This window comes from Ranitomeya imitator, chromosome 2 (genome assembly GCF_032444005.1).
Source record: "Ranitomeya imitator isolate aRanImi1 chromosome 2, aRanImi1.pri, whole genome shotgun sequence".
NCBI classification, from domain to species: Eukaryota; Metazoa; Chordata; class Amphibia; order Anura; family Dendrobatidae; genus Ranitomeya; species Ranitomeya imitator.
Genome location: NC_091283.1, coordinates 581,368,272 through 581,394,553, shown reverse-complemented (window position 1 = coordinate 581,394,553; position 26,282 = coordinate 581,368,272). Strand labels below are relative to the sequence as shown.

The window sequence follows — 26,282 nt, the reverse complement described above, 5'->3', positions numbered from 1 at the left end:
TGGAGATAAGTGGCATATGTCTTCTGTACTACAAGGAAAGGTGAGGGAGACATCACACAAGCAGGAAATAAACACCAAGAACATAGTCATGTGAGACTGGTTGATATAGACATTTTAGATGCAGACAGTTAATTCATCTTACAGCATGTAAACATTTTCAGCACTTTTCTTAAAGATCGAATAACCTTTTTACCTTATTGGGCTTTATAGCAAGTAAGGTGCGGACAGATTCTACCCCAAGCCTATGTACACACTGTTGAGAAGTCTTCTGTTTCTAATAGAATCCACGATGGTTCCATTTGTACTGGATTGTAAAGGATCCCATTGACTTTGACTTTAATCAGGCCAGTCATTAGTCAGCCATGTATCCACTACTCAAAAAGTACATCATTATACTCCCAAGGCTGTGATGATACCTATTGCTTCTCATCACCTATATATTTCCCCTTAGAGACAAAGGAGCCAATTCATTAAGACTAGTGTTGAGCATGCCAGTATAAATGAACAGAGCCACTGGTGAACGATGCGCTAAGAGGTGCACGACAGTTACGGTAAATTGTGTAACTTTTCATGAATTTGATGCGAAAGCATAATCATGCCCTGTCCCACCATTGCTTCTGAGTTGCACAAATATTGAAAGTTATTAGGGTCTTGTACTCCAAAATTCTCATAAGGAAGTAATGAATCGGCCCCAAAGTGTGTATCTACCTCTCTAGCACACATATCACAGGATGAGAGCCGAGAATATAGCAGAGCAGCTTGCCCCCTGTATGAAATTTCCAGTGCATTTCTAAAAGCTAAGCATACCAAAAAGATTGTGTGATAGATACCAACCTGCACAAGGATGTACATGAAATAGGCCGCCTGCATTTTTCTGTATGTAAAAAGGTCATAATCTGTAGGAAATATTTGCATTCTGTACTAGCAAGCAAAGCCTCCATGAAATTCATCATTATACGAGTAGTGATGCAAGGGTTGTATATAGTGCTTGCCGTTATGGCAGAAAACTTGTGTAATTGCATTGATAAGGTTGCCCCATTGTCTTTGTGCATGTGCGATCAAAAGAATATTCTAATTCTAGTGTTCCTCAAGCCATATACTTAGAACTGTACCAGTGTTGGTGTCTCCTTCCCCTTTTATATTGTAAGTATATTTGGGTGACTAGGACATAGGATAACTCATCATAATCCAAGGTTGTAAATAGGGAAAACGTGTGTTATCCTAAAATTATGTATTACCTGTACAGTCTCCAGCGTGTATTTAGGTCCAGATTCCATAATTCTCTTATCTGGTCAGCCTCTGCTTCTGTCATTGCTTCTAGTTTTCGCAGCTCAGTCTTTACTCTGTGCTTTCTCTTTTTTTTCTGTTCTCGTGACATCTTGACAGAAAATATTTGAATTAAAAACAATTTGTTGTTATAGCTCTCTATATATTGTAGATTTTGATAACACTTACTTCCCAACGCTCCTCAGGATCCTGCGTGCTTTCTTGTTCTTTGCTGTCTAATGACATTGCTTGTACATATTGTGCTAGTTTATTTTCCTCAGCCTTCTTGTCCTTTCTTTTGGGCCTTCCATCTTCATTGTGATCATAATCAAGCATACGTTCTTTCTCAATTAAGTCAGCCTCTTCTTCGATGTCAATCAGGTCCTCTTCTGGTTCCTCTTCTATTTCATAAGGCTCTGGTTGTTCTAAAATAATTTTAGACATTTTAGGTTTTATTTTGAATTATAAAGATAGTCTCTATCAAACTGGGTTTCTGTGGGCTCACCTAAGCACATGACTCTGAGGGTCCATTGGGTACACCACCAAAATATTTTCATACACATTCCTTTAATCATCTAATTTCACTGCACTTGGAGCCTCATGTAAGAGTTACCAGGCATTGTGTGTGGTGGTTCCTTCAAACACTGAAGATACACTGGCCTTCAATGGACAAAGTGGTTTCCCTACTCAGGAATGACTAAAACAATCCAGATAGACATCAGCGATAGTTCAACTAACTATGACTCTCTTGAAGGCAATGAGATTGTTAATTTCAATGTCTCTTTTAGGCTATGTTCACATTAGCATTTTGCGGGGCTGCGTGGGGTGCAGCCGCGGTGACGCATGCGTCATGCGCCCCTATATTTAACATGGGGGCGCATGGACATGCGTTGTCTTGCGTTTTGTGACGCATGCATCTTTTTTGGTGCAAGTGTCAGGGCGCAGAGGACGCAGCAAGTTGCATTTTTTTGGGGTCCAAAATCATGCCAAAAAAGGACGCATGCGTCACAAAATGATGCGTTTTGCATGCGTTCTTGTTTGCGTTGTGTCGCCGACGCAGCACCGCACAACGCAAATGTGAACGTAGCCTTAGAGTTAACAGTCTTGAACAGAGAAGGAAAGTTACACTTGAGACAATCAGCTGGCAAACACTTCAGCAGCCCTTCCATCATAAAGCCACAATTTCTCTATCGCCTTCATATTGTTTTGTAGCAGCACCCACCACAATTCTGTTCAAGGACCCTTCACATTGTCACCTCTCTTGGCAGCCCCCAATAGCGTTTTTTGGCTGCTTGCTCATTTTCAGTCTACTCAAAGTTACCACATAACAGTTTGTCACACACAGACACTTAAGTATGCCGGTTTCTGATGTAGTAATTTTCTTCACAATCAGACCTCAGACTCTTCTTATGTGTCAAACAAATAAGCCTCTTTGCTCCCATCTTCAATATCTAATCTTTGCTCTTACGGTGGCTAACTTTACACTGTTCTCCTTCTCTCTCACCTCCCCTTCCAAGAGCCATATTTATATTTTATTTTTCTGTCTACATAGTTGTTTGATGGCTTGTTTTTTTGTGGGACAAGTTGTAGTTTTGAATCTCACCATTCATTGAACTAGAAAAAATAACCTTTAATTTGACATTGATTTTTAGGTTCTGTTTTTACAGTGCTCAAATGAAGATGCCAGAGATTGACAGCGGCATTTAAAGGGTTCACAGCAGCAATCGGAGCTGATTTGTGTAACCTAGCTGGCAGTGTATCTTGGGAAGTAGTTAAAATCAGGCGTATAGAGCCATTCTGACATGGAATTTCAAAGTAACTACACTAGCTTCATAAGGTCTAAAGGATCTATTTAATAATATATGCAATCTGCTTGTGAAATCTGGTGATAGATTCACTTTCCATAATAAAAAATACTGTTTAATTATTTTCTGCTTCCATGCGTTCTCCTTGGTGTTGCTGCAATCACTATGATATTTAATGATGGGACAATTACTTTAAAGGGGTCTAAGGGGTTTTAGACTTTCACAAATGTGTACCCCAAACGCTATAAAATTCCTAACCTAACAGAGCAAAAACTGATAAAACTCCAGATCCAACACAGGCTCCCCGTAGCTGCTCAGTTCTCAGTGTTTTGGCTGCAGGGGTGAAATAATGTTGAAGGCTCACATCACCACTGCAGCAAATCACTGAGCTCAGCGGTTATGCCGAGGTAGACAACACAAGCCGCTATTGTCAGGGATTTGCTACTGCGGTGATGTGAGCTGACTTTACGACTTCACCGCTGCAGCCAAAACATAACAGTACTGAATAGCTGCGGGGAGCCGGCGCTGGACGCGTGGTGGGTGAGAGTCCACTCTGTGGCTTTAGCCATTTTCCAGTGTTCGGGTTCCACTTTCTTGAAAGTGGAAAACCTTTTTAAGCTTGCACTGGGAATTTAAGTACAAACAGTGGATAAGGAAATCCCACAGATGCTCTCTCAAATGGATAGCCTCAAATTATGACCACTTTCGTTAAAATGGGTTTGTCCGGCCTTAGGTTATAAGTTGGCAGACTTGTGAATCCTTACATCATCCAGTGCCAACGCTAGGAGCGTACGGTCATGTGACCACAAGTATACGATCTGCATACTTCCAGCAACATTCCCAACAGACCGTGCTTGGCTTCATTCAATACACTTGCATTGAGCGAGGCCGCTCCCATTTAGTCGGTACATGACCACGTGTATGCAAATCACATACTTGCTATCAGGCACTTGTCACTTCTGGCACTGAAGGATCTTCACAGCGAATGTGAGGATTCACAAGTCTGCAGTCACGTAGAGTGACTGCAGACTAGTAGGCTAAGCCCGGACAACCCCTTTAAGGGAAGGATCACTGCTCCAATAAACTGACATATTATGAGGCAGGATAAATGTTTTCTTGTGAAAGCGGATGTATGCTTTATCTATGCAGTAGTATACAGCAAAGTTACATTACCTGCTGCATTTGGATCTGTTGTTTGGTTAAATGGAAGGATACCCAAACCAAGCCATTCCACAATTATTGAGATCTTCCCAGTTGGCATAAAGAAATCCTCACTATTCTGAGCAACAAAAGAAAATAGGTACATTTTAATTTTTGAATGTAGCCTACAAATGTATACATATGACACCTGACCAGAGCACCGCTACTTGTAAACTTTAAGGTTGCGGAACAACATGTGTCGCGAGACAGCGATTCTCTAAAAAGCCAAACACATTCGGAAACATTTGGAACTGTGTCGCGTTATGTCTCAGGTCCAAACCACAGGAAATCATTACATCCAATGTTGCACGGTGTCACGCGACTCATGTCGCAGTGTAGCGCTAGCCTAAGTCTTTTGTTGCATGTTAAAAGTCTGTTCCTGTTCTGTATGATTTTGGCTATAGTCTCAACAGGTTGTTCCTGAAATTTGCTACGCCACGTCAGATGGGGAGTTTCCACAATACATTTCCGTTGAGAAGTTCAGGTTTATTTTTAAGCACATTTGATCGTAAAACTGATCCTAGAACTAGTTGCACCAAACTGTACTATTTAATAGGATTATGATGGAAATTTATCACTGTTTTTGGACCAGTTTTTCCAGTATGAAAATGTCTCAAAATTTATGATATGCTGTTTTTGCACCAGAAATTGAGACTTTTTGTGATTTTTAGGCCACTGTTGACACTTTCAAAAAAAAGAATGTAATCTAGAAGTAGTTAGCTGTGCAAATAAGGTTTAAACCAGGTATAAATTTTAGCTTCTTAAAAAAACTTGCACAGTCTCGTTTCATTTCATATATATTTAGATCTGGCTGGGATATCACGCGCGTGGGGTCGCGCGTGCAACAGATATTAAGTGCAACAGTATCAAGTGCTTGGCAGTTAGACAATGGCAGTTGGATATAGGGCAGGAGACAGGTAAGGTGCATAAGTTTTTCACACAATCATGCTTCTTGGTCAGTCATACTACATTATGCATTGATCATATCAATCTGCCTCTTATTTGGTTTTACTTCTGCTTTCTCACAACTCACCCGCCCTTTAACACATTCTGGGCACTCTCTCTATATCCACCCCTCCCTTTTCCCCTCTCCCATGTTTAACTCTCAGGCTCTACTGACATTTCTTACCCACTCCAAACATCCAATACCTCCGTGCAGCTCTCAAAACGATTATACAAATCATCCCACAACCTGCTCTTTCTGTTTTTCTCCTTTTACTAGTTGCAGGCGACATCTCCCCAACCCTGGGCCTCCCTCCACCAGCATTCATTAAACTCCTCCAGCTGCATATAGGAACCCTGCTAATCTTATTAACATTCAGTGCATGCCTTCTCCTATCGCCTTCCAATGTGCTCTCTGGAATGCCGGTCTGTGTGTAACACAGTAACTTACATTCACGATTTTTTCCTCTCTAATTCCCTTAACCTTTTGGCTATTACAGAAACCTGGATCCAGCATTCAGACACCACCGCTGCTGCCACTCTTTCGTTTGGTGGGCTGAAATTTTCACATACCCCCAGACCTGTGAACAGACAGGGTGGAGGTGTTGGTTTGCTCCTTTCAACACAATGTGCTTTCCAAGTCATCCCCTCCCAGTTCCCTCAGTTACATTTGCTTCCTTTGAAGTCCATGCCGTCAGACTTTTAAAGCCCTTCTTCTTGTGAGTGGTGGTTGTTTATCGCCCCACAGGCTCCTCCCACCAGTTTCTAGACCACTTCGCCACCTGGCTTACTCACTTTCTATCCTGTGACATCCCCACCCTCATCATGGGAGACTTCAACATCCCCATCAATGATCCCCTCTCCCAATCTGCCTCTCATCTTCTTTCTCTAACTTCTTCATTCGGCCTCTCACAGTTTACTAATTCTCCTACGCATGAGGACGGGAATACTCTGGACCTGGTTTTCTCCCGTCCCGGCTCGCTGCACGACTTTACTAACTCCCCTCTCCCGCTCTCGGACCACAACCTTCTTTTCTTCTCTGTCAAGAATTGTGTCCTCACCCGGGACACCCCACTTACCACACTTATCGGAATAAAAGTACCATTAATACCCAGCAGCTTATGGACAATCTCCACACATTTTTAGCCCCCATCTCCTCCCTCTCCTGTCCAGACTTAGCATTGTCACACTTCAATAATACACTGAAGAATGCCTTAGATGAAGCAGCACCTTCTACACGCAGAAAGACCCAACACAGACAATGGCAGCCCTGGCACACTATGCAAACACGCTTTCTTCAGCGTTGCTCAAGGTGTGCAGAACGGCAGTGGAGAAAATCTCTCTTAGCAGAAGACTTCATCCACTACAAGTTCATGCTCAAAACCTATAACTCTGCCCTTCATCTGGCCAAGCAATCCTACTTCACCACCCTCATCACCTCACTATCCAACAACCCAAAACGACTTTTTGAAACCTTAAACTCCCTCCTGAAACCTAAAGTACAGGCTCCCATCACCAAACTCAGCGTTGAGGATCTGTCCACTTATTTCCTAGAAAAAAATCAACCACATCCATCAGGATATCTCAGCCCAATCTCCTCAGTGCCTGGATCCCCTTTCCTGCCGCACCTCAAGCTCACTAGACATCTTTGAGCCTGTTTCAGAAGAAGTTTCCAAGCTCCTCGCTTCTGCTCGGCCTACAACCTGCAACAGTAACCCCATTCCTTCACCTCTCCTGCAGTCTCTCTCACCAGTGGTCACCTCTCACCTGACTAAAATAGTTAACCTTTCTCTTTCCTCAGGTATCTTTCCCTCCTCATTTAAACATGCCATCATAACCCCTTTACTTAAAAAGCCATCCCTCGGCCAGAACTGCACTGCTAACTACAGACCTGTCTCTAACCTTTCCTTCATCTCTAAACTCCTGGAACGCTTGGTCCTCAGATAACTCTCTTCTTGACCCTTTACAATCTGGTTTCCACTCTTTACATGCCACTAAAACTGCCCTCACTAAAGTCTCTAATGATCTAATAACAGCTAAATCGAAAGGTCATTGCTCTCTGCTGATTCTCCTGGATCTCTCTGCCACATTTGACACTGTGGATCACCAGCTCCTCCTCACTGTGCTCCACTCCATAGGCCTCAAGGACACAGCCCTCTCCTGGTTCTCCTCCTCTCTGACCGCTCCTTCACTGTATCTTTTGCCGGCTCCTCTTCCTCTCCTTGTCCCCTTACTATCGGGGTTCCGCAGGGCCCCCTCCTCTTCTCTCTATGCACTGCCCCTATTGGACAAACAATCTGCAGATTTGGGTTCCAGCATCATCTCTATGCTGATGACATCCAATTATATACTTCTTCCCCTGACATCACCCCTACCGTAATTCAAAATACCAAGGATTGTCTGTCTGCTCTCTCTCTAACATCATGTCCTCCCTCTATCTGAAACTAAGTCTCTCCAAAACTGAACTTCTTGTGTTTCTCCCTTCTACTAACCTCACTCTACCCAACTTTGAAATTACCCTGGAGGATTCAACCATAACTTCCAAGCAACATGCCCGCTGTCTTGGGGTCATATTTGACACCAAACTTTCCTTTACTCCCTATATCCGATCACTCACTCGCTCTTGTCACCTGCATCTTAAAAACATCTCCAGAATTCGACCTTTTCTCAACTTTGAAACTGCTAAGACTCTTACTGTTGCTCTTATTCATTCTCGTCTGGACTACTGCAACTCCCTTCTGATCGGTCTCCCTCTTACCAAACTGTCTCCTCTCCAATCCATCTTGAATGCAGCAGCCAGGGTCATATTTCTGTCCAGCCGCTTCACCGATGCCTCCATTTTGTGCCAGCCATTACACTGGATACCCATTCGCTACAGGGTCCAGTATAAACTCATCTCTCTCACCCACAAAGCTCTCCACAGTTCTACACCGCCTTATATCTCCTCTCTCATCTCCGTCTATCGCCCTACACGTGCCCTCCGTTCTACAAATGACCTAAGACTAGCATCCCCCGTAATCCGAACCTCGCACCTCCGTCTTCAAGACTTCTCTCGTGCTGCCCCAGCTCTCTGGAATGCACTTCCCCAGACAATCAGACTGACACCTAATCCCGACCTATTCAAGCGTGCTTTGAAAACCCATCTCTTCAAACAAGCCTACCACATCAACTACTCAGTAAACTAACTTTGTCCTGTTCCCTCCTTCCAAATATTATTATGAATCTGCACCCTACTATTCATCTGTCTCCACACCCTCCATGCACATGATAACTGCACTTGATATATGACTATTGCACTTAAACACACGGGCTGATGACCGGATCATGCAGCTTTGTATGAAAATCACCATTTATTATAATTGCTAGACCTGAAATAACAAGCACTTTTCACCTATTGTGTCCCCCCATTTCCTTGTAGATTGTAAGCTTGCGAGCAGGGACCTCACCCCTAATGTCACTGTTTAAATTGTCTTAACTTGTACTGAATTTATTGTCTGTACATAATCCCGCTTAATTGTAAAGTGCTGCTGGATATGTTGGCGCTATATAAATAAAAATTATTACTATATAAATAAAATTATTATAAACTCTTTCCCCTCAGAGGGTGGCAAAAAAAAAAATGAAAATCATCTCTAGACAGAAGTAGTAGAGCTGGTGCAAATGACCATATTATTCGTCCAGGTGATATCAGTTAAAACATCGGATCACACTCAGGTCAGTTGTTATTAAATGAGGCCTTGCATATGTCTAATTGTTTCCTTGGACCTAGTGGTCCAAGAGAAGAAATCGTAGCATGCACAATTTCCCTGTAATAAATGAATATCTGTCGACAATTCAAGTCTATGGGATCCGTTAAAAAAAAAACGGACAGCACTCTGCTGACATCTGAGTACAGTAAAGTTATCAAACATTTTAATAATTTTGGTGCAAAAAAAGAAAAAACAGTAATACAACCTCAAGCAACAACAACGTTATCACAAAATAAGTACTCCCCTCCTTTATTTTTTCCTACCATGATGCTATACAAGCTGTCCATGTGCTCATGTTTTATATACTTTTCAAGGAACTTTTCATGAATGATCCCAGTTATAGAACACTGGATCAGCTGCGCCCCCTCGTGAAGCTTTATTTCCAATTCCTTCATCTTCTGCATGGCCTGATATGAAAAAAAACAGAGAAAACAGCAAATGAGGTTACAATCAGACAACCACTCATACTATATGGGCTCGCTCACACTGACGAGTAGCGTCTGATGATTTTCTCATGCAAGAGCATCAATTGCTATGTGAAAATGACCCTCGGCTCAAACTCTGCTGCGAGCGTGATCCGAGTGACATTTTACTGTTATCTGATTCTCTCGCATGTGAAAATTGGATCACAGGTGCAGAGAAGATGGAAAAGTTAATTTCTCCATCTTCTCCATTCTGTGAGTAAGTGGATATCGGACTGCACTGGGATAACATCCGAGAGTTTTGATAAAATCCCTCTTTTATCTGCTGCAGATCTACCAGTTCTCTGACTTCTGAGGTCTGTATAAGCCCACCCACACCACTGATTGGCAGCTTTGTGTGTACACTGTGCATAGGCAGAATGCTGCCAATCATTGTGGTGCAAAGTTGTACAGAGCTCATGTATAGGGAGGTCTGCATGGCGGTAGGTTTTCTAGTCCTCTAGAGATAATCTCCTGCTACTAAAAAAAAATTGACTTTATCCTAACTACAGCCAGCATCCAATAAGTGACAAATCGCTGGGATCAGGGTCTCTACAATATCCTGCTCTCAGATTATGTGGCAAATAGCCTGGTGACAGATTCCCTTTAAGAGCATCAAAAATTATTGCAACTCACTTCTCCAATTGCTCTTCGTATATGTAATGGATTATTTCTGCGGATCCCGGATCCTGCTCTTAGTTCTTTAAGATTAAACTTTTTTAGAATCTCACTGCTGCTGCGCCCACCAACACGAACAATTCCATCTCTCAAGAACTGGTGGATTCCTAAAAAACATAAGTACATATATTAAACTAGATTGTGGCCCGATTCTAATGCATCGGGTATTCTAGAATATTCGTCGCCATGGCAACCATTATGACATCTACGTCGATACTGTGCCCGTCGCTGAATCAGAAACGTGGGATTTCTACGTCCTTTATGACATCATCGTCGCTGTGCCCGTTGCTGATTGGTCGAAGCCTGGCGACCTCGACCAATCAGAGACGCGGGATATCTACGTAGATGTCATAATGGTTGCCATGGCGACGATGATGTCATAAAGGTTGCCTCGACCAATTAGCGACGGGCACAGTCTGCCGCCAGGCTCGACCAATCAGCGACGGGCACAGCGATGATGATGTCATAAAGGATGTAGAAATCCCACGTTTCTGATTCAGCGACGGGCACAGTATCGACGTAGATGTCATAATGGTTCCATGGCGACGATGATGTCATAAAGGTTGCCTTGACCAATCAGCGACGGGCACAGTCTGCCGCGAATTCTGGAATCATCATTGTCCATATACTACGGGGACATGATTGGTCGAGGCAACCTTTATGACATCGTCGCCATGGCAACCATTATGACATCTACGTCGATACTGTGCCCGTTGCTGATTGGTCGAGGCCTGGCGGCCTCGACCAATCAGAGACGCGGGATTTCTACGTCGATGCTGTGCCGGTCTCTGATTGGTCGAGGCCTGGCGGCCTCGACCAATCAGAGAGCCGGGATTTCCAGGACAGACAGACAGACAAACAGACAGACGGAAAAACCCTAAGACAATTATATATATAGATGCTTAACATATTTTGATATATTGCTGTGACAATGGACAGCCAGCACTGAACCCCTTTTCAGTCTGCAAACAATTGTTACTATACCCTCCTATCCAGACAACAGAAAAAAATTACCTACAATTTCCCAGATCAGCAGACACCGGGGATTACTACTTACCTCTAACTATTTTATATTAAACCTAGCAAACTTTTTAACCAGATAATAGCTAACATTACAAACTCAACTTCCCAAAAGACATTTGCTATTCCACCTTCCCTTCCATTTGGACACCAGGTAAATTATTTAAAGGGGTTCTCTGGGAATAGAAGCAAAATGAATAGCTAAAGGAAATGTCATTATATATTTCTAAATACTTTTATTTAATAAATCCCAATTGTTTTGTGTAGAGAGAAAAGCACCACAGAATTAGAATGGCTGCTGTCCCGTTACACCTACAGAAAACTAATAATGTTATGATAGGTGCCTGTGAACACCAGGGGTGCTGAGGTAATAAGAGGCTCCTCACACTGCTGCTCACCCTGTCTATCTGACCTTATATTGCAGATACCAAGAGTGCCAAAGTAAGAAGAAGCTGCTCACACTGCTGTCCACCCTGTCTATCTGATCTAATACTGGAAACATCAGGGATGCTGTGGTAAGAAGAGGCTCCTCACACTGCTGCTCACCCTGTCTATCCGATCTAATATTGTAGATATCAGGAATGCCAAAGTAAGAAGAAGCTGCTCACACTGCTGTCCACCCTGTCTATCTGATCTAATATTGTAGATATCAGGAATGCCAAGGTAAGAAGAGGCTGTTCACACTGCTGTCCTCCTTGTCTATCTGATCTAATATTGTAGATATCAGGAGTGCCAAGGTAAGAAGAGGCTGCTCACAGTGCTGTCCACCCTGAATCTGACCTAATACTGGAGATACCAGGGGTGCTGAGGTAAGAAGAGGCTGCTCACACTGCTGTCCACCCTGTCTATCTAATCTAATATTGTAGATATCAGGAGTGCCAAGGTAATAGGCTGCTCTCACCTCTGTCCACCCTGTCTATCTAATCTAATATTGCAGATACCATGAGTGCCAAGGAAAGAAGAGGCTGCTCACACTCCTGTCCACTCTGTCTTTCTGAATGACAGTACAAGGCATAGTTATTTCCAGATCAGAGCATTGGAACCTCCTACTGGACATGCTCACAGGCACTCATCCTACCATCTAGGACTAGGGTTCTGGAAGTGTACAAATTCCAGCAGCCATTTTACATTTATCCAGATTAACTCCATAGCCAAAATTATTGTGATTTGCTAAATAAAAGTGTTCAGGAATTTACCGTAATTATAATAACATTTCCTTTAGTTACTTATTTTTTTTCCACTCCCAGGTAAACCCTTTAACTTAACATTATCACTGTAGAAAAGAAAACATTCTACCGCAACGTTGGACACCAAGAATCCTTTTTGAATAAGGGCACCACAAACATTTAACACATAAGTGAATTATTGCTTTTGTAGGCCTGGAGTCTATTACAAATATTTTAATAAAGAGGCAAGAAAGTGCTGGATATTTTTTACATTCTCAAATAACTGGAAACCACTCAATTTATTCCATGCAATAGGCGTGAAAAGCCCAGCCATTTGGGTAAGCTGGTTCGTTACTTGAGTACTAAAGTACTATAATCTTCTAAAACCCAACCATTTCCACTTGATGGCCTTCAACCTACTTACACTCCCTCAAGTAGAATACAGAGAATTTACCAAAGTCCAGGAAGAAGAAAAAATGAATGGCACTGAGATTAAATGTAATGAGTTACTTACTGGTATGGAGGGGTACACTCTGAATCATTGGCACATTGTGGGAGTGGAGTCACTAGGTGGAGGGTGCTTTCCAGAAGTTAGACATGTAGATAAATCCAAAGGAAGAAGAAAGCAGCAACACTTCCGTTATGTGACGAAGAAACCTTAGTCCTTTATTTCCAATATAAATTCATGGACAAGGAAATAAGAACAGGGACATTGCACTGTCCATGAATTTAAATTGGAAATAAAGGACTAAGGTTTCTTCGTCACATAACGGAAGTGTTGCTGCTTTCTTCTTCCTTTAGAGAATTTACCAAAGCCCACTACCACCCACTGGGTGACATGGACTATAAAATGCCTTTCACTCCACAACAGACACCATGAAAGAAAAATACAGCTAACAAATGCCATAGACCATCAGGGACACCTATTCCACACAAAAGCTACGTAACTTCCCAATGCATTACTATTTTGTATGCGACATACTCTTTACCAGCTATACATACCTTCCAGAAACTGATCTAATGCATGATTTGTGTAACACACCACAAGTATGGGATCTGACCGTCCATTTACTTGCCACACATTGGTATTGGTGAGCAAAGCCCGTGCAATCTTCAGTCCCACATATGTCTTGCCTAAAAGAAAGAAAAAATAAATAATCTATCTCTTCTATGTATATATTCATACATGCATGTCTATAAACTCCCAATTTTTGCTTTAGCTTTTCTATTTCCAGGTATAATTTAGTTTAGATATTCACCTGTGCCTGGTGGTCCTTGGATGATGGCGAGTTCCTTGGTGAGCGCCAGTCGAACAGCTTCTATTTGAGACTCATCAAAGCCAAGAATTTCTTTAGATGGCCAATCTCGGGGATCCAAAACATTAACCTTGTTCTCAATAGTTGAATCTGTGTCGTTATTTAACAAACTACTAAAGTTGTACTGCACCCCAGTATTGAGATAGCGTGGTGCTCCAACATCCTTCTCACATGATACTATATATTTTTGGAAAGGTATATCCTGGACATTCATCTGCTGTAACCCCTCCAGAACATGGCGATATGCCTCAAAGTATGCTGTTGTTTCCACCATAATAAAGGAATCTCTTGGACTCACTCTTGAGAGTAGTTCTCTGCTCTGGTCACTGAATTGTAGCTGGATTTCACCTTGCTCCAGCTCTTTTAGGTCACGATTAGAAACCATGGCAAAGAGAAAGGTTTCAAAATTATCTTGAGATAAACAGACCAGAGAGCCATATAAAAGTCGTTTGGAATTCTGCCATCGTATCATCTTCAATGGTTTTATATCAAACTGCACTTTGTAGATGATACCTGACGGTGTGCACATGGGAGCCAACACACGAGTGTCAAAGTAAATTCTGATGTCATCAAACCTCATTTTGCGTAAGCCCCTATCATCATCTTGCATTAAGATCTCCTGGATTCCTTTTCTTAATGGTCGCACAAAATCTTCCCTCAAAAGTCGGAAGTGAGTGTCTAAGTAAAGTTCTGTACTTTCATACTTGTTCTTTAATGTATTGGGCCTAAGAAAAGGTTTTTCGTTCAAGTGAATTTCATCATGACCAGGGTACACAGTCATGGTTCTGAAGTCTTCAGCGGGAACCTCTGGTCCAAGAGTCATGTGTGTGTCCACTCGCAGTGTACCCTCTCGCCTCTTACCCTGAAGATGATGTATTAAATTTGATATTTTCTCTAGGCTTTGCTCTATGTTCTCTCCAATATATACTCCAGATGCACGTAAGGCGTTCAAAGAGCCAGGTATGAGAGAAACCAACAATGAGGTCTCTTGCAAACTACTGGCAGGAAAAACGCTAGCAACTTCCTGAACAAGGCACAGTATGTTGAGAATATTTTCAGGATAGCGATGTCTCCTCTCTGGCACAGCCTCTGTTAGCATTCCAACTATATAGCGTGGGAGACAGATGGAGAGGAATGCAGATGACTTCAGCTGACCAAGAAGATACTGGACACTTTGCCTATCTAGCCGAGCTGTACAAGCTCTGCAAAGCACCTTGCAAAGCAATTCCACAAAATCTGGCCTCATTTCTGCTGCTGACAGCAAATTATTGAGACCAGAGTGTGCTGTTAGCGTTATTACCACTTCTGAGGGTTCCTTATCAAGCAGTCCTTCAAGAGCTTTGTAGCCTAAATATCTAACTTGCTTCTCTTTTCCATTTTCTCTGTCTTGTGCTTGCCTCTGCTGTCTATGACCGTGATTAGCTTCCTGATTGTAGTTTCCTCTTCTCAAAATAATGCCTTGTGGTGCACCAGCTCTTTGTTCATTTTGTGCTCCTTGTCTAAGCTCAATCTGACCACCAGCTCTAACTTCATTTCTCCTGCCAGCACCAGGCATATTCTGTCCACCACCCCTAGGCTGATGTTGTCCTCTTACACCTTGTTCATTTCTTCTACCACCATGTTGGTTTTGATCTCCAGCACATTGTTCATTTCTTCTTTCAACTCCAGGATTGCCTCTTCCACCACCCCGTTGTCCATGTTGACCACCAGCTCTGTGTTCCCACATTCTACCAGGTGGTTGCGCATTTCTGCCTCCACCTCTTTGAACATGCGGTCCTTCCCCTAGTTCTTGTCTTCCACCTTGATTTATATGCTGATGATGTTGATCACCTCTGTCTGGAACAAAAATCAGTAAATGTCACAATATGTTTATTTCTTTTCACTTTGTATCAGACTTATTCTTTGTAAACAAACAGATGTTTCTACAGCACAAATGGAAAGCTTTAATTTTTGTATTTGGACATATGGTCATGTTAGAGAGATGTTATAAAAATATGTTGGCTTGTCAATTGTGTGATGTCATCATCTACAGTTCAGCCACTAATATGACCAGTGTCCCCAGGGCCGTATTTAGACTTTATGCTGCCCTAGGCACTTTTCGTGCTGCCTCCCCCATTGGTATGACTAATGCAGATACTGTCGATTGTGACTTAAGGTACCTTCACACTAGACGATATCGCTAGCGATCCGTGACATTGCAGCGTCCTGGCTAGCGATATCGTCCAGTGTGACACGCAGCAGCGATCAGGCCCCTGCTGTGATGTCGCTGGTCGGGGCAGAAAGTCCAGAACTTTGTTTCGTCGCTGGACTCCCTGCAGACATCGCTGAATCGGCGTGTGTGACGCCGATTCAGCGATGTCTTCACTGGTAACCAGGGTAAACATCGGGTTACTAAGCGCAGGGCCGCGCTTAGTAACCCAATGTTTACCCTGGTTACCATAGTTAAAGTAAAAAAAACAACCACTACATACTTACCTACCGCTGTCTGTCCTCGGCGCTCTGCTTCTCTGCTCTGGCTGTGAGCGCCGGGCAGCCGGAAAGCAGAGCGGTGACGTCACCGCTCTGCTTTCCGGCCGCTGTGCTCACAGCCAGTACAGAGAAGCACAGCGCCGAGGACAGACAGCGGTAGGTAAGTATGTAGTGGTTGTTTTTTTTACTTTAACGATGGTAACCAGGGTAAACATCCGGTTACTAAGTGCGGCCCTGCGCTTAGTAACCCGATGTTTACCCTGGTTACCGGCATAGTTGGTCGCTGGAGAGCGGTCTGTGTGACAGCTCTCCAGCGACCAAACAGCGACGCTGCAGCGATCCGGATCGTTGTCGGTATCGCTGCAGCGTCGCTGTGTGTGAAGGTACCTTTAGGCTACTTTGACATCAGCAATTTTTGCCATTTGCGGATGATCCGGCAGTTTTTCTGCATCTGCCACGTAACGGATCACTTACGGCAACCCTGTGTTCGGCCTCATTCATTCAATATGGGACTTGCGGACATGTGTGGCACTTGCCACGATCCGGTTAGCAGTGTTTTTTTGTCTCACCACAAGTGCAAAACTGCAAGTGCCGCACATGTCCGCAAGTAGCCATAACTACCTGTCCCTGCACCTTGCTAGCTCATCCCTAACAACCCCTCTGATCTAAAACTGCACTATAAAGCTTTAGAAAAACAATTTAACTGACATATTCCTCTGATAATGAGGCTCCAGGTTACGGCGTAGAATGGGACGGGTAGTCTCCGGGTCTCCAATCTCTCCCCCTCGCTGCTCTTATCACGCCCCGCTGGGCGTCATCATTCCTTCTTTTCTCGCCCCCTATGTTAAATTTCCCGCCTCCTCCTCATAGTATGACGTGCAGCCGGACATCAGTTCCGGTCCAGTGCATTGTGGGGGCTTATCAGGTGTACGGCCCAGCTTCAATATGAGGACTGCGCGTGCACCTGGACCCAGACCGTACAGCCCATACACCTGCTGTGTCCCTATATTTTACACTATTGGGGCTCTGGACATTAAATGAGAAGTAATGCAAGATATTTTCATCCATTGAAAAAGTTTTACCAGTAATAATTTAAAGCTGATCTTCCAGTTTATTGTAACTAAAGAAGGAAAATGTCATAAAGCTACTTACATTGTAACATACTATTTGTAGTGATTGACTTTGTTAACCGAAAACATGGTGACAACAGCTACATTGACCTCATCATATGTTCTCAGTTGGATACCTGGGCTCATTTTAGAGGCATAAGGGCAAATAAAAGTACTCCTACTAAATCTTGATATGTGCCATTTTTATGCTTCCTCGAACCCTTACAATGGATTTTTGCGAGATTGAAACAAGAGCATAGAACTTACATCTCTGATTGGGGTGATGAAGATAATCTGGAGGTTCAACTCTTGGCCTTCTTTCAGGATCCATGGATCGTTTTTAAAAGCTTTAAAAAATAAAGAGACCAAAATAAAGTAACATGGCAATAGCATTTTGATATATTTTGCTCAATTTACATCAATTTTAAAGACTTACAGATATATTTGTATGTTCCTAAGCATACTATTAGTAAATGTGTCTGAGTATGTATGTGCCTAATTATGCAGAGATTTTGCCGCAAATTGTGAAAATCACTGCAAAACAGTGCATTTTGGGCACTACTGTAGCAAAACAAACCTCACTGTGAGTACAACAGGGAGCGGTGTGCTTCTGATGATTGGCATTTCAGGGATGGCGGCATGGCTTAGCCACTAGTCTGAACGATAGGCTCTCCAATACTGCTAACAAAAGCAACTTTGCCTAGACATCATCGGAGAAGCTCAGGGACACTGAAGGGGTGCGGATCCAGCCATTTGGCCAGCTTCATACCAATGCTTGATTGTTGCATAGCAAACAACTTGCAAGTGTTGGCTCCTTTACTAGGAAATCGTGCACCTATGAAATGGTCAGTACCTTGGAAGCAAGCTGTAAACTATAGAATTAAAAATCCTTCCGTTATTGAGAACAGAAAGAATTTTTAATAAGATGAGACACACACCTTAATTACATGCCGTCATAGGGAAATTCCAGGCATTTATTTATTCTCCACGCTGATTTCCCATCGGTGAATAGAAGTGAGAAACCAGCTTGACAACTATACCTGCACAAACAAACAGAGTTCTACACTGGACTATTGCTGCTGTGCTACTCCTAAAGGGAGTATTGGGTGTAAAGATGTTGTGCCCTAATTCAGAATCTGTATCAGGGCACGCCACCAACCATGTACCTTTTGGGCTTCTAATAGTCGAGGTGCGACTGCTACTTTTGCACCCCCAATAGTTGCTTCCCAGTGTGTGAATCCAGCTTCAGAATCCTCCATAGTGTCGACCGGTAATACTTTTCTCATCTCTTTAATATACTCTGTGACTATTTTTTTTCCCAGTTTTTAAAATGTCTGCTTGATGTTAGTGAATTCAATCATTGGGATTGTGTTAGACTAACAGATATGTACTGCTCATAAAAATAAAAGTTCTTATACACTTACAGAGTTACTGATAATATGAAATAGGAAGTGAAAGGAGAGAAGTGATGTGTTAGCAAATCGGAATGTCCCTTGAAAGGGGGTGCTGATGAATTGTCATGGGTTGTTTTTAGTAGCTTTGAAAACTTTTCCCTTGGGCACATTTCCCATTTGCTTGTTTGCTAACAATGCATTTTTTCTGCAGCGAGAAGTCCCGCATAGATTCCCATAAGCCAGTAACCTAAAGGTTATGGACTTCTACAATACAAGCACCACAGAGGGGCCACAAAAAATATACAAACTTGTATTATTGTTTTACACCACCTTTTCCTTTTTGGCATTCCTCCTCATTTTCACAGTATTTATTTAGTTTATGTTTTTATGTATTTTTAAATGCATTTTTTACCCCAGTCATTAGGGAATTTTCACGCGCAGCACTTTTGCTTCATTTTTTTCAGTAGCCAAAACGCCCCCAAATTAGTAAATACCCTGCAACAAATTGTGACAAAGTCACTGGTAAAGTACTGGAGGGGAGATTTGTGTCACTACGCTTAATGGCGTCAGTGATATAGCTTGAGTATTTTCCTCCAGTACACTAAAGTTGTTGTGAGACTTAAAGGGACTCTGTCACCCCCAAAATCGTATATGAGGTAAACACACCGGCATCAGGGGCTTATCTACAGCATTCTGTAATGCTGTAGATAAGCCCCTGATGTATCCTGAAAGATGAGAAAAAGAGGTTATATTATACTCACCTGGGGGGAGGTCCGGTCCGGTGCCTCCCATCTTTTTTCGATGACCTCCTCTTCTTGTCTTCTTGCTGCGGCTTCGGCGCAGGCGTTCTTTGTCTGCCCTGATGAGGGCAAAGTACTGCAGTGCGCAGGCGCTGGGAAAGGTCAGAGAGGCCCGGTGCCTGCGCACTGCAGTACTTTGCTCTGCCCTCAACAGCCACTGCAGGAAGACAAGAAGAGGACGTGTTCGTATGAAGATGGAAGGCGCCTACCGGACTGCGACGCCCATCGGACCGGACCGCCCCCAAGGTGAGTATAATATAACCTCTTTTTCTCATCTTGCCGGTGGGCTTACCTCATTTACGATTTTGGGGGTGACAGAGTCACTTTAAGTTAAAGTTGCATAAATGGGCTGGTTTTATGTGGACATTCAAAGAGTGGGTGGGAGAGTGTCCACCTTATCTTCACCTGCAGAGCCGGCACCGCCGTGTGCTGACAGGACCTGTGTGGTGTCACAGTCATGTGATCAGTCACCTAGTCAAGGGCTTAAGTATCTGTCTTCCAAAGGCAGCTGTGTTTAGTATGCCTGGAGAGGATGCACTCCAGGAAAGTGTTTGTGTCCATGTTATTACTTAAAGGACATGTAACTGTGGACATTGCTAACCGTGAGCGGGCTGATCCCCACTAGGACTGTGTTTTGTTTTGTGTTTTTTCCCAGAGGGCCGTGTTTATTTTTCCCAGCTTGGTTTATGCTGTGTTTAATAAATCAAGCACGTTCTTAAAGAGACAATGTTCCGTTTCTACCTCTGTGCCCAGCCGAGTGAGCAGCTTTACCACAAAATATATAAGTAACTTGCAAAACAAAAAAAATTAGCCGGAAAACTTGATGGTATAAATGTAAAGTGTATGTGCACGCTCACACTGTGACAAATTAAGACAAAGCTTTACACAGACAGGTGCAAAACAGTCAGGCCCAAGTCCTGTCTGCTACCGTCTATTTTGAAGTCTGAAGACACAGCGAGGTGAACTACAATAGTTAGGGTCCATCTTGATTGGGTACACTTTGTCGCAGTGGAATGGCTTTAACTAAGTATACTTACATGTACTATTATTATTTACTTACTACAGGGTATTTGCTACTTTGTGTAATCCTAGGTTCTGTCTGTTAATAGCCACAGTGTGAACATGGACCTACTTATTGTACTTCTACCAGCATGTGTTCCGGCTCATTTGTTTGGCTTTGTTTTAGATTTTTGTACTTTGTACATACAAGCTTGTAGAAGAACTTGTCTTTTTAAGCAATGTGGGTTTTTTTTCCCTCTGGCACTTATCATGGCACTGTGGTGGGTTTTATATTTAGTATTGTGCGGTTATGCATTTTTAAATGCTTTTAATGCTGTTTATTCTGCCACATGAATTATATATTCTATTTTCACCGTATCTAATAAACTATATTAACTAGTACATAGTGTGCTCAAACCCTTCTATATATCTTTTTTTCCTAATGTTTTTTTCCAAACAGTTCTATAAAAAGCATGCAGAGATCTTTTGTCTCGCAGATTTACATGAAACATAAAACTCATATGCTCTCAGGGCTTTTCTAAGAATCTAAACTTATTATCTCCTGTCGAGAGGACACATGATAAGCTTCATACTGCAGGGAGTCCCACCAATGGGACCACACTAACAATCACTAGAACTGGGTACTGTGCCTTATTTGAAGGGGCACTCAAGGAAGCACACTTCTCTATGCCAACGTATATGGAGAACAGAACTTCGCTATCTCCATTGGCTCGTACAAACTTATCACTTATACATAAAATGATAATTGTCAATTTTGTGAAAACTTACCGTGAATTATTTCTGGATTTCGTTGAAAGAAACTTAGCATGTAGACAAAGGAATTATTTCCTAATTTTGCATTAAAATAAAGCACAAGTGCGTTGTGTGACTGATTTGTGCTAGCGGTGCATATGCAATCGATTTATCAGCCAGTTGCTAAGCGTGCAGTGATGTCAGGGACCTACCTGCCTGTGCTCTTGGCCAGTCTCAGTAAATGGCTGGGCTAAGATCTCTTCTGATGATCTTCTTGTAGACGTTTTGTCTCTTGCCGCTGTGGTAATACACAGACTATACTCAACTGTTTCTGTCCTGTCATGCCCTGGTATAAATACTCAAGCTGAGAACCCTCCCTTCCATTGCTTTCAGTTTCCATTCCCCTAAGTGATTTCTACAGAAGGGAAATAACAAAGGGAGGGGTGAAACTGCAGCTCATAGGAAAGGGAATGTATTACAAACGAGGCTGAAGTTGGTTTCTTATTCCCTCCAGCCGGGCCCAAATGGGTTCTGGGCACCAGAACTGGCATCAAAGTGGGCAAACAGCCCAATTTCACAGATTTGAATAAGTAACTGATGTTTTTAAGGGGTTAAATGCCTTTGGGCCACAGATCTGACACTTAAAATACACAGACAGTGATGCCCTGCATCAAACCCAGGTCGCTCCAGCATGGCCCAAATGGGTTCTGGGCACCAAAACTGGCATCAAAGTGGGCAAACGGCCCATTTTCACAGATTTGAATAAGTAACTGATGTTTTTAAGGGGTTAAATGCCTTTGAGCCACTGATACCACAGTGCATACATATAGAACATGGAGCCTCACATCAAAAACAAGTCCCTCCAGCCTGGCCCAAATGGGATCTGGGCACCAGATCTGGCATCAAAGTGGGCAAAGGCCCTTTTTCACAGATTTGAATAACTAACTGATGTTTTTAAGGGATTAAATGCCTTTGAGCCACTAATACCACAGTGCATATGTCAGGAAATAGGAAGAAGTCCTGATTACTTCAATTACACATACAGGGCTCTGAGCTGCAGTTTCCTCTGCCTGCCAGCACAAGGCTGGAATTCTAAGCCACTCTTTCTCCCTCCCCCCGCTATACAGCCATAATGTAAGACAAGCCTGCCAGCTTCATTGAAGAATTTATATGGCCCTGTGCTGCTGTCACGATAATGCCAAAAAAAGTCATATTGTGAGTGTAGTTTCAGAAGGACATGGCTAACTACACAAACACACACGCACAATGCAGCTGGGACCCCTTGCCCTCCCCCCTTCCCCCTCAGCTTCACTCCCACCCGAAACAAAGACTATTATAGAGAATGGGCAACCTGATACTAATGGTGGTCAGGGTGTGGCTTTAAACTGCAGGTTAACAATCTGGCAAAGCCACCCGTTGTCCCTCCCCTCTCACTCAGGAATGCCTTTGTCTGAGACCTTGGAATAACCTAAAGAACTATCCGATCAGTGCATATCATTAACCAGCCCTTTAGTGATGTCACAAGCTCAGAAGTATAAGTCACTATACTCTTAGACCAGCCTTCAGTCTTGGCCGGGAAGCGATCTAACACAGCTTGGCAAAGCTGTTCCATGCATCTGGATGTATTTATCCTCCTAAGCCACAGGCCAGCCAAGATGATACCATGACATAACCTGTAAGTTCTCTTTTCAACGTTAATCCTTTTTTATTTTGTAATCTGTAATGTACCGTATTTTCCGGCGTATAAGATGACTTTTTAACCCCTGCAAATCATCTCAAAAGTCGGGGGTCGTCTTATACACCGGGTACGGCATGTGCAGGGAGCGGTACTGTGTGGTTCCCAGGATCTAAAGGAGAGGAGACTCTCCTTCAGGCCCTGGGATCCATATTCATGTAAAAAAAAAAGAATAAAAATAAAAAAATATGGGATATACTTACCCTTCGACGGCCCGCGGCTCTCATAGGTGCAAGGGCTGGCATCCGATCCTAAGGATGCATTGAGCGAAGGACCTTCGGTGACGTCACGGTCACTCGACCGGTCATGCAACCGCGACATCAAAGGTCCTTCGTTCAATGCATCCTTAGGAACGGAGGCCGCCGCTTGCACCGCTGAGAGCCGCGGGCCGTCGGAGGGTAAGTATATCCCATATTTTTTATTTTTATTCTTTTTTTACATGAATATGGATCCCAGGGCCTGAAGGAGAGTCTCCTCTCCTCCAGACCCTGGGAACCATCCGGACCGCACACGGAGTTGGTGGCAACATACTTTGTTCTGTGCGATTGGGAATCTTTGCAGCGATGGCAGCGTTAATAATTATTGTTCCCGCCTGTGTGGGAGTAGTTATATCGCCCACACTGCAGTGTGCCCAATAGCCAGTACATAGCAGGCAGCCTTTCTGGCGGCTAATTACCCTAGGTGCAGTACCTAGTCTGACCTGAGGGTAAGGGGGCGCCAGAGAGCTGCAAGTTGTATATGAATGACACAATGATCAGGAGGTGCAACACGTTGGGGGGATTCTTTTAAGTGTAAACATGGCGTAGTTACATGACCCGCTTAGGCTACTTTCACACATCAGGTTTTCAGTGTCAGGCTAAATCCAGTGAATGTTGGAAAAACTGGATCCGACGCAGATTGTGAAAAACTGATTCGACGGATCCATTTTTTTTACGGATCCGGCTAGCATATCTAGATTATTGGATAAAAAAAAAATTTGGAGCATGCTCAGTTTAAAAAACCGGATCAGGCCGCCGGATCTACCTTTTTCCGGATCCGGCTCCTTCCAGCTCCCATAGGCTTCCATTCTAGCAAACAGCCGGAAGCGCCGGATCCAGCGCTTCAGGCTTTTTCGCCGGAGACAAAAAACGTTTTTTCAAGAAACTGGAAGCGGCAGATTTGTCATCCGGTGCAATCCGGCACTAATACAAGTCTATGGGAAAAAAAACCTGATCCGGCAGCAACATTCGCCTGATCCGGTTTTTTGAAAATTACCCGGATTTAGCCTGACACTGAAATCCTGATGTGTGAAAGTAGACTTATAGAGAAATCCGTTCATTGCATTTCGTTGGCTTAGATCCTAGCGATTTCAGTTCGTTATATATTTCTTGGGGGACATCCGCAATATGTAACCTGCATATCGCTGTCACCATCTGGGATCGAATTATTCATCAAGAAAAACTCACACAAATCAGAAAGCGCATGGCTGCAAACAAAAGAGCTGAGCTCTGCTAATTAACATTCCTGAGAGAAGGGGACGGGGTATAGGATTACACAGGCAGAGTAGGAAGGAGAAAAGCTGTTTTTTCCTCAGGCAAAGGGGGCTGTCATCACCCACAGGCATGTGCCTGCGATAGGGCTTTTTAGGTATATACTCAAACCATGGCATGTTCATATTGTCATGACACCTCCTCCTTTTGGACCGCGCTACGGAGGCAGAACCTCTCGGTGCTCTTCATGCGCACCTCAGCAGGCTCACCCCAGCGGGACAACCCATCTGCATTGCCATTCTCTGGCCCCATGGAGTTCCTGCCTACTCGGTGCCCCAGGTAATCGACCTCTCTCATGCCCATCTGGCCCTTTCCCGGCTTGATGGTCAGACCGACTTGGTGAATTTGCCTGAGCATCTCCTGAAGATGCTGCAGGTGTTCGTCCCAGGAGGAACTGAAGGTGGAAATGTCATCCAAGTACGCCACTGCGTACTTCTCCAGTCCCTGAAGCAGGTGATTGACCATCCGCTGGAAAGTAGCAGGGGCATTCTTCATGCTGAAGGGCATGACCGTGGACTCGTACAGTTCTAAGGGTGTGATAAAGGTGGAATTCTCCTGTGTCTTGGGGCTCAGGGGAATCTACCGGTATCCTCGACTCAGATTCATTATGGTCAACCGTTCAAGCAGCTCCCTGATGCGTGGCATTGGGTGCGTGCCAGAGGCTGTGATGGCGTTGAGCCCCCTTTAGTCCACGCAGAACTGGGTGGTCCTATCCTTCTTTGTCACGAGAACTACAGGTGAGGCCCATGCGCTCTTTGACCGTTGAATCACCCCCAGCTTTAACATCTCATCGATCTCCTGGCACATAACCTGCTGCACCTCGTCAGAGATCCAATAGGGTGTCCGTAGTGGGGCATGATTCCCGGTGTCCACCTCATAGACCGCTAACTGTCCTTCCAGGTCGGTTGGAGAACACAGCCCAGAAGGGTTCCAGCATGGTGAACAACTCCGACCGCTGGGTTCGGTTAACAAGGCGCTTACCTCAACGTCCTCGATGGACCCACTGGCCTTGACTGGGACCAGCATGTCCAGGAGGGGGTCTTCCTCCCAATCTTTGGGCAGGCTGCAGACCGGTAGGACGTAGGCTTCATGTTTGTGATGAGCCTTCATCATATTGACGTGAAAGGCCTTTCGCCTACCCCGAGCGTGGTCAAGCGTGACCACGTAGGTGACTGGGTTGAGCTGTTGGTGAACGATGTACGGGCCTTCCCAGGCTGCCTGAAGCTTATCCTTTGGTACGGGGACCAGCACCCACACCTTTTGACCCACGTGGTAGGTCCGCTCTCGGGCGTTCTGTTCGTACCAGTGCTTCTGATCAGCCTGAGGCTGCGCCATGTTGTCATGCACCAACTGCGTCAAGGTCTATATTTTGTCACAGAAGCGCATGACATGCTCCACTATGGACACTTCAGGAGGGTTTGGCTCTTCTTCCCAGGATTCTCTTAACAACTCAAGGGGTCCCCGGTCTCGCTCGCCATACAGGATCTTTAAGGGGGAGAATCCCGACGAGGCCTGCAGAACCTCTCGGTAAGCAAATTGCAGATGTGGGAGGTACCGCTCCCAATTGCGTCCTTGGGTCTCAACCAGCATGCGTAGCATCTGTTTGAGGGTACCGTTGAAGCGCTCACACAAGCTATTGGTCTGTGGGTGATACGCACTCGATACCAGATGCTTCACCTGCATTCTTACAGAGAGCCTCCATTAGGCAAGACATGAATTGGGTCCCTTGATCGGTAAGTATCTCCCTGGGAAATCCTACCCGTGAAAAGGTAGCCAACAGTGCATCCGCCACCTTATCTGCCCTAGTTGAGAGCAGATCCACTGCCCTGGCCCACAATGTCAACTGTGATCCTCTGGAAAGGCTCCTCTATCACTGGCAAAGGGATCAGGA

At 44.0% G+C, this 26,282-nt stretch overlaps 1 protein-coding gene and 1 long non-coding RNA gene across 2 annotated transcripts in view; one reads left to right on the top strand and one right to left on the bottom strand.

Moving 5' to 3' along the window:
- The window catches only part of ZNFX1 (zinc finger NFX1-type containing 1), a 41,583-nt gene extending 20,050 nt beyond the window's left edge, over window positions 1-21,533 (bottom strand). Inside the window, exons 1-9 of the mRNA XM_069752244.1 lie at window positions 21,340-21,533; window positions 17,449-17,528; window positions 13,547-15,439; window positions 13,290-13,421; window positions 10,060-10,208; window positions 9,226-9,369; window positions 4,245-4,350; window positions 1,456-1,691; window positions 1,239-1,378 (exon numbers count right to left, since the gene is read on the bottom strand). Of these exons, the coding sequence (XP_069608345.1) occupies window positions 1,239-1,378; window positions 1,456-1,691; window positions 4,245-4,350; window positions 9,226-9,369; window positions 10,060-10,208; window positions 13,290-13,421; window positions 13,547-15,439; window positions 17,449-17,512 (2,864 nt within the window). The 5' untranslated portion in view covers window positions 17,513-17,528; window positions 21,340-21,533. The remainder of the gene's footprint in view (window positions 1-1,238; window positions 1,379-1,455; window positions 1,692-4,244; window positions 4,351-9,225; window positions 9,370-10,059; window positions 10,209-13,289; window positions 13,422-13,546; window positions 15,440-17,448; window positions 17,529-21,339) is intronic.
- Window positions 3,572-11,752, top strand: LOC138665075 (uncharacterized). Its single transcript, XR_011318422.1, has 3 exons — window positions 3,572-3,607; window positions 11,546-11,562; window positions 11,694-11,752. It is a non-coding gene; the product is annotated as an uncharacterized lncRNA (long non-coding RNA).
- Window positions 21,534-26,282: the final 4,749 nt, after the last annotated feature.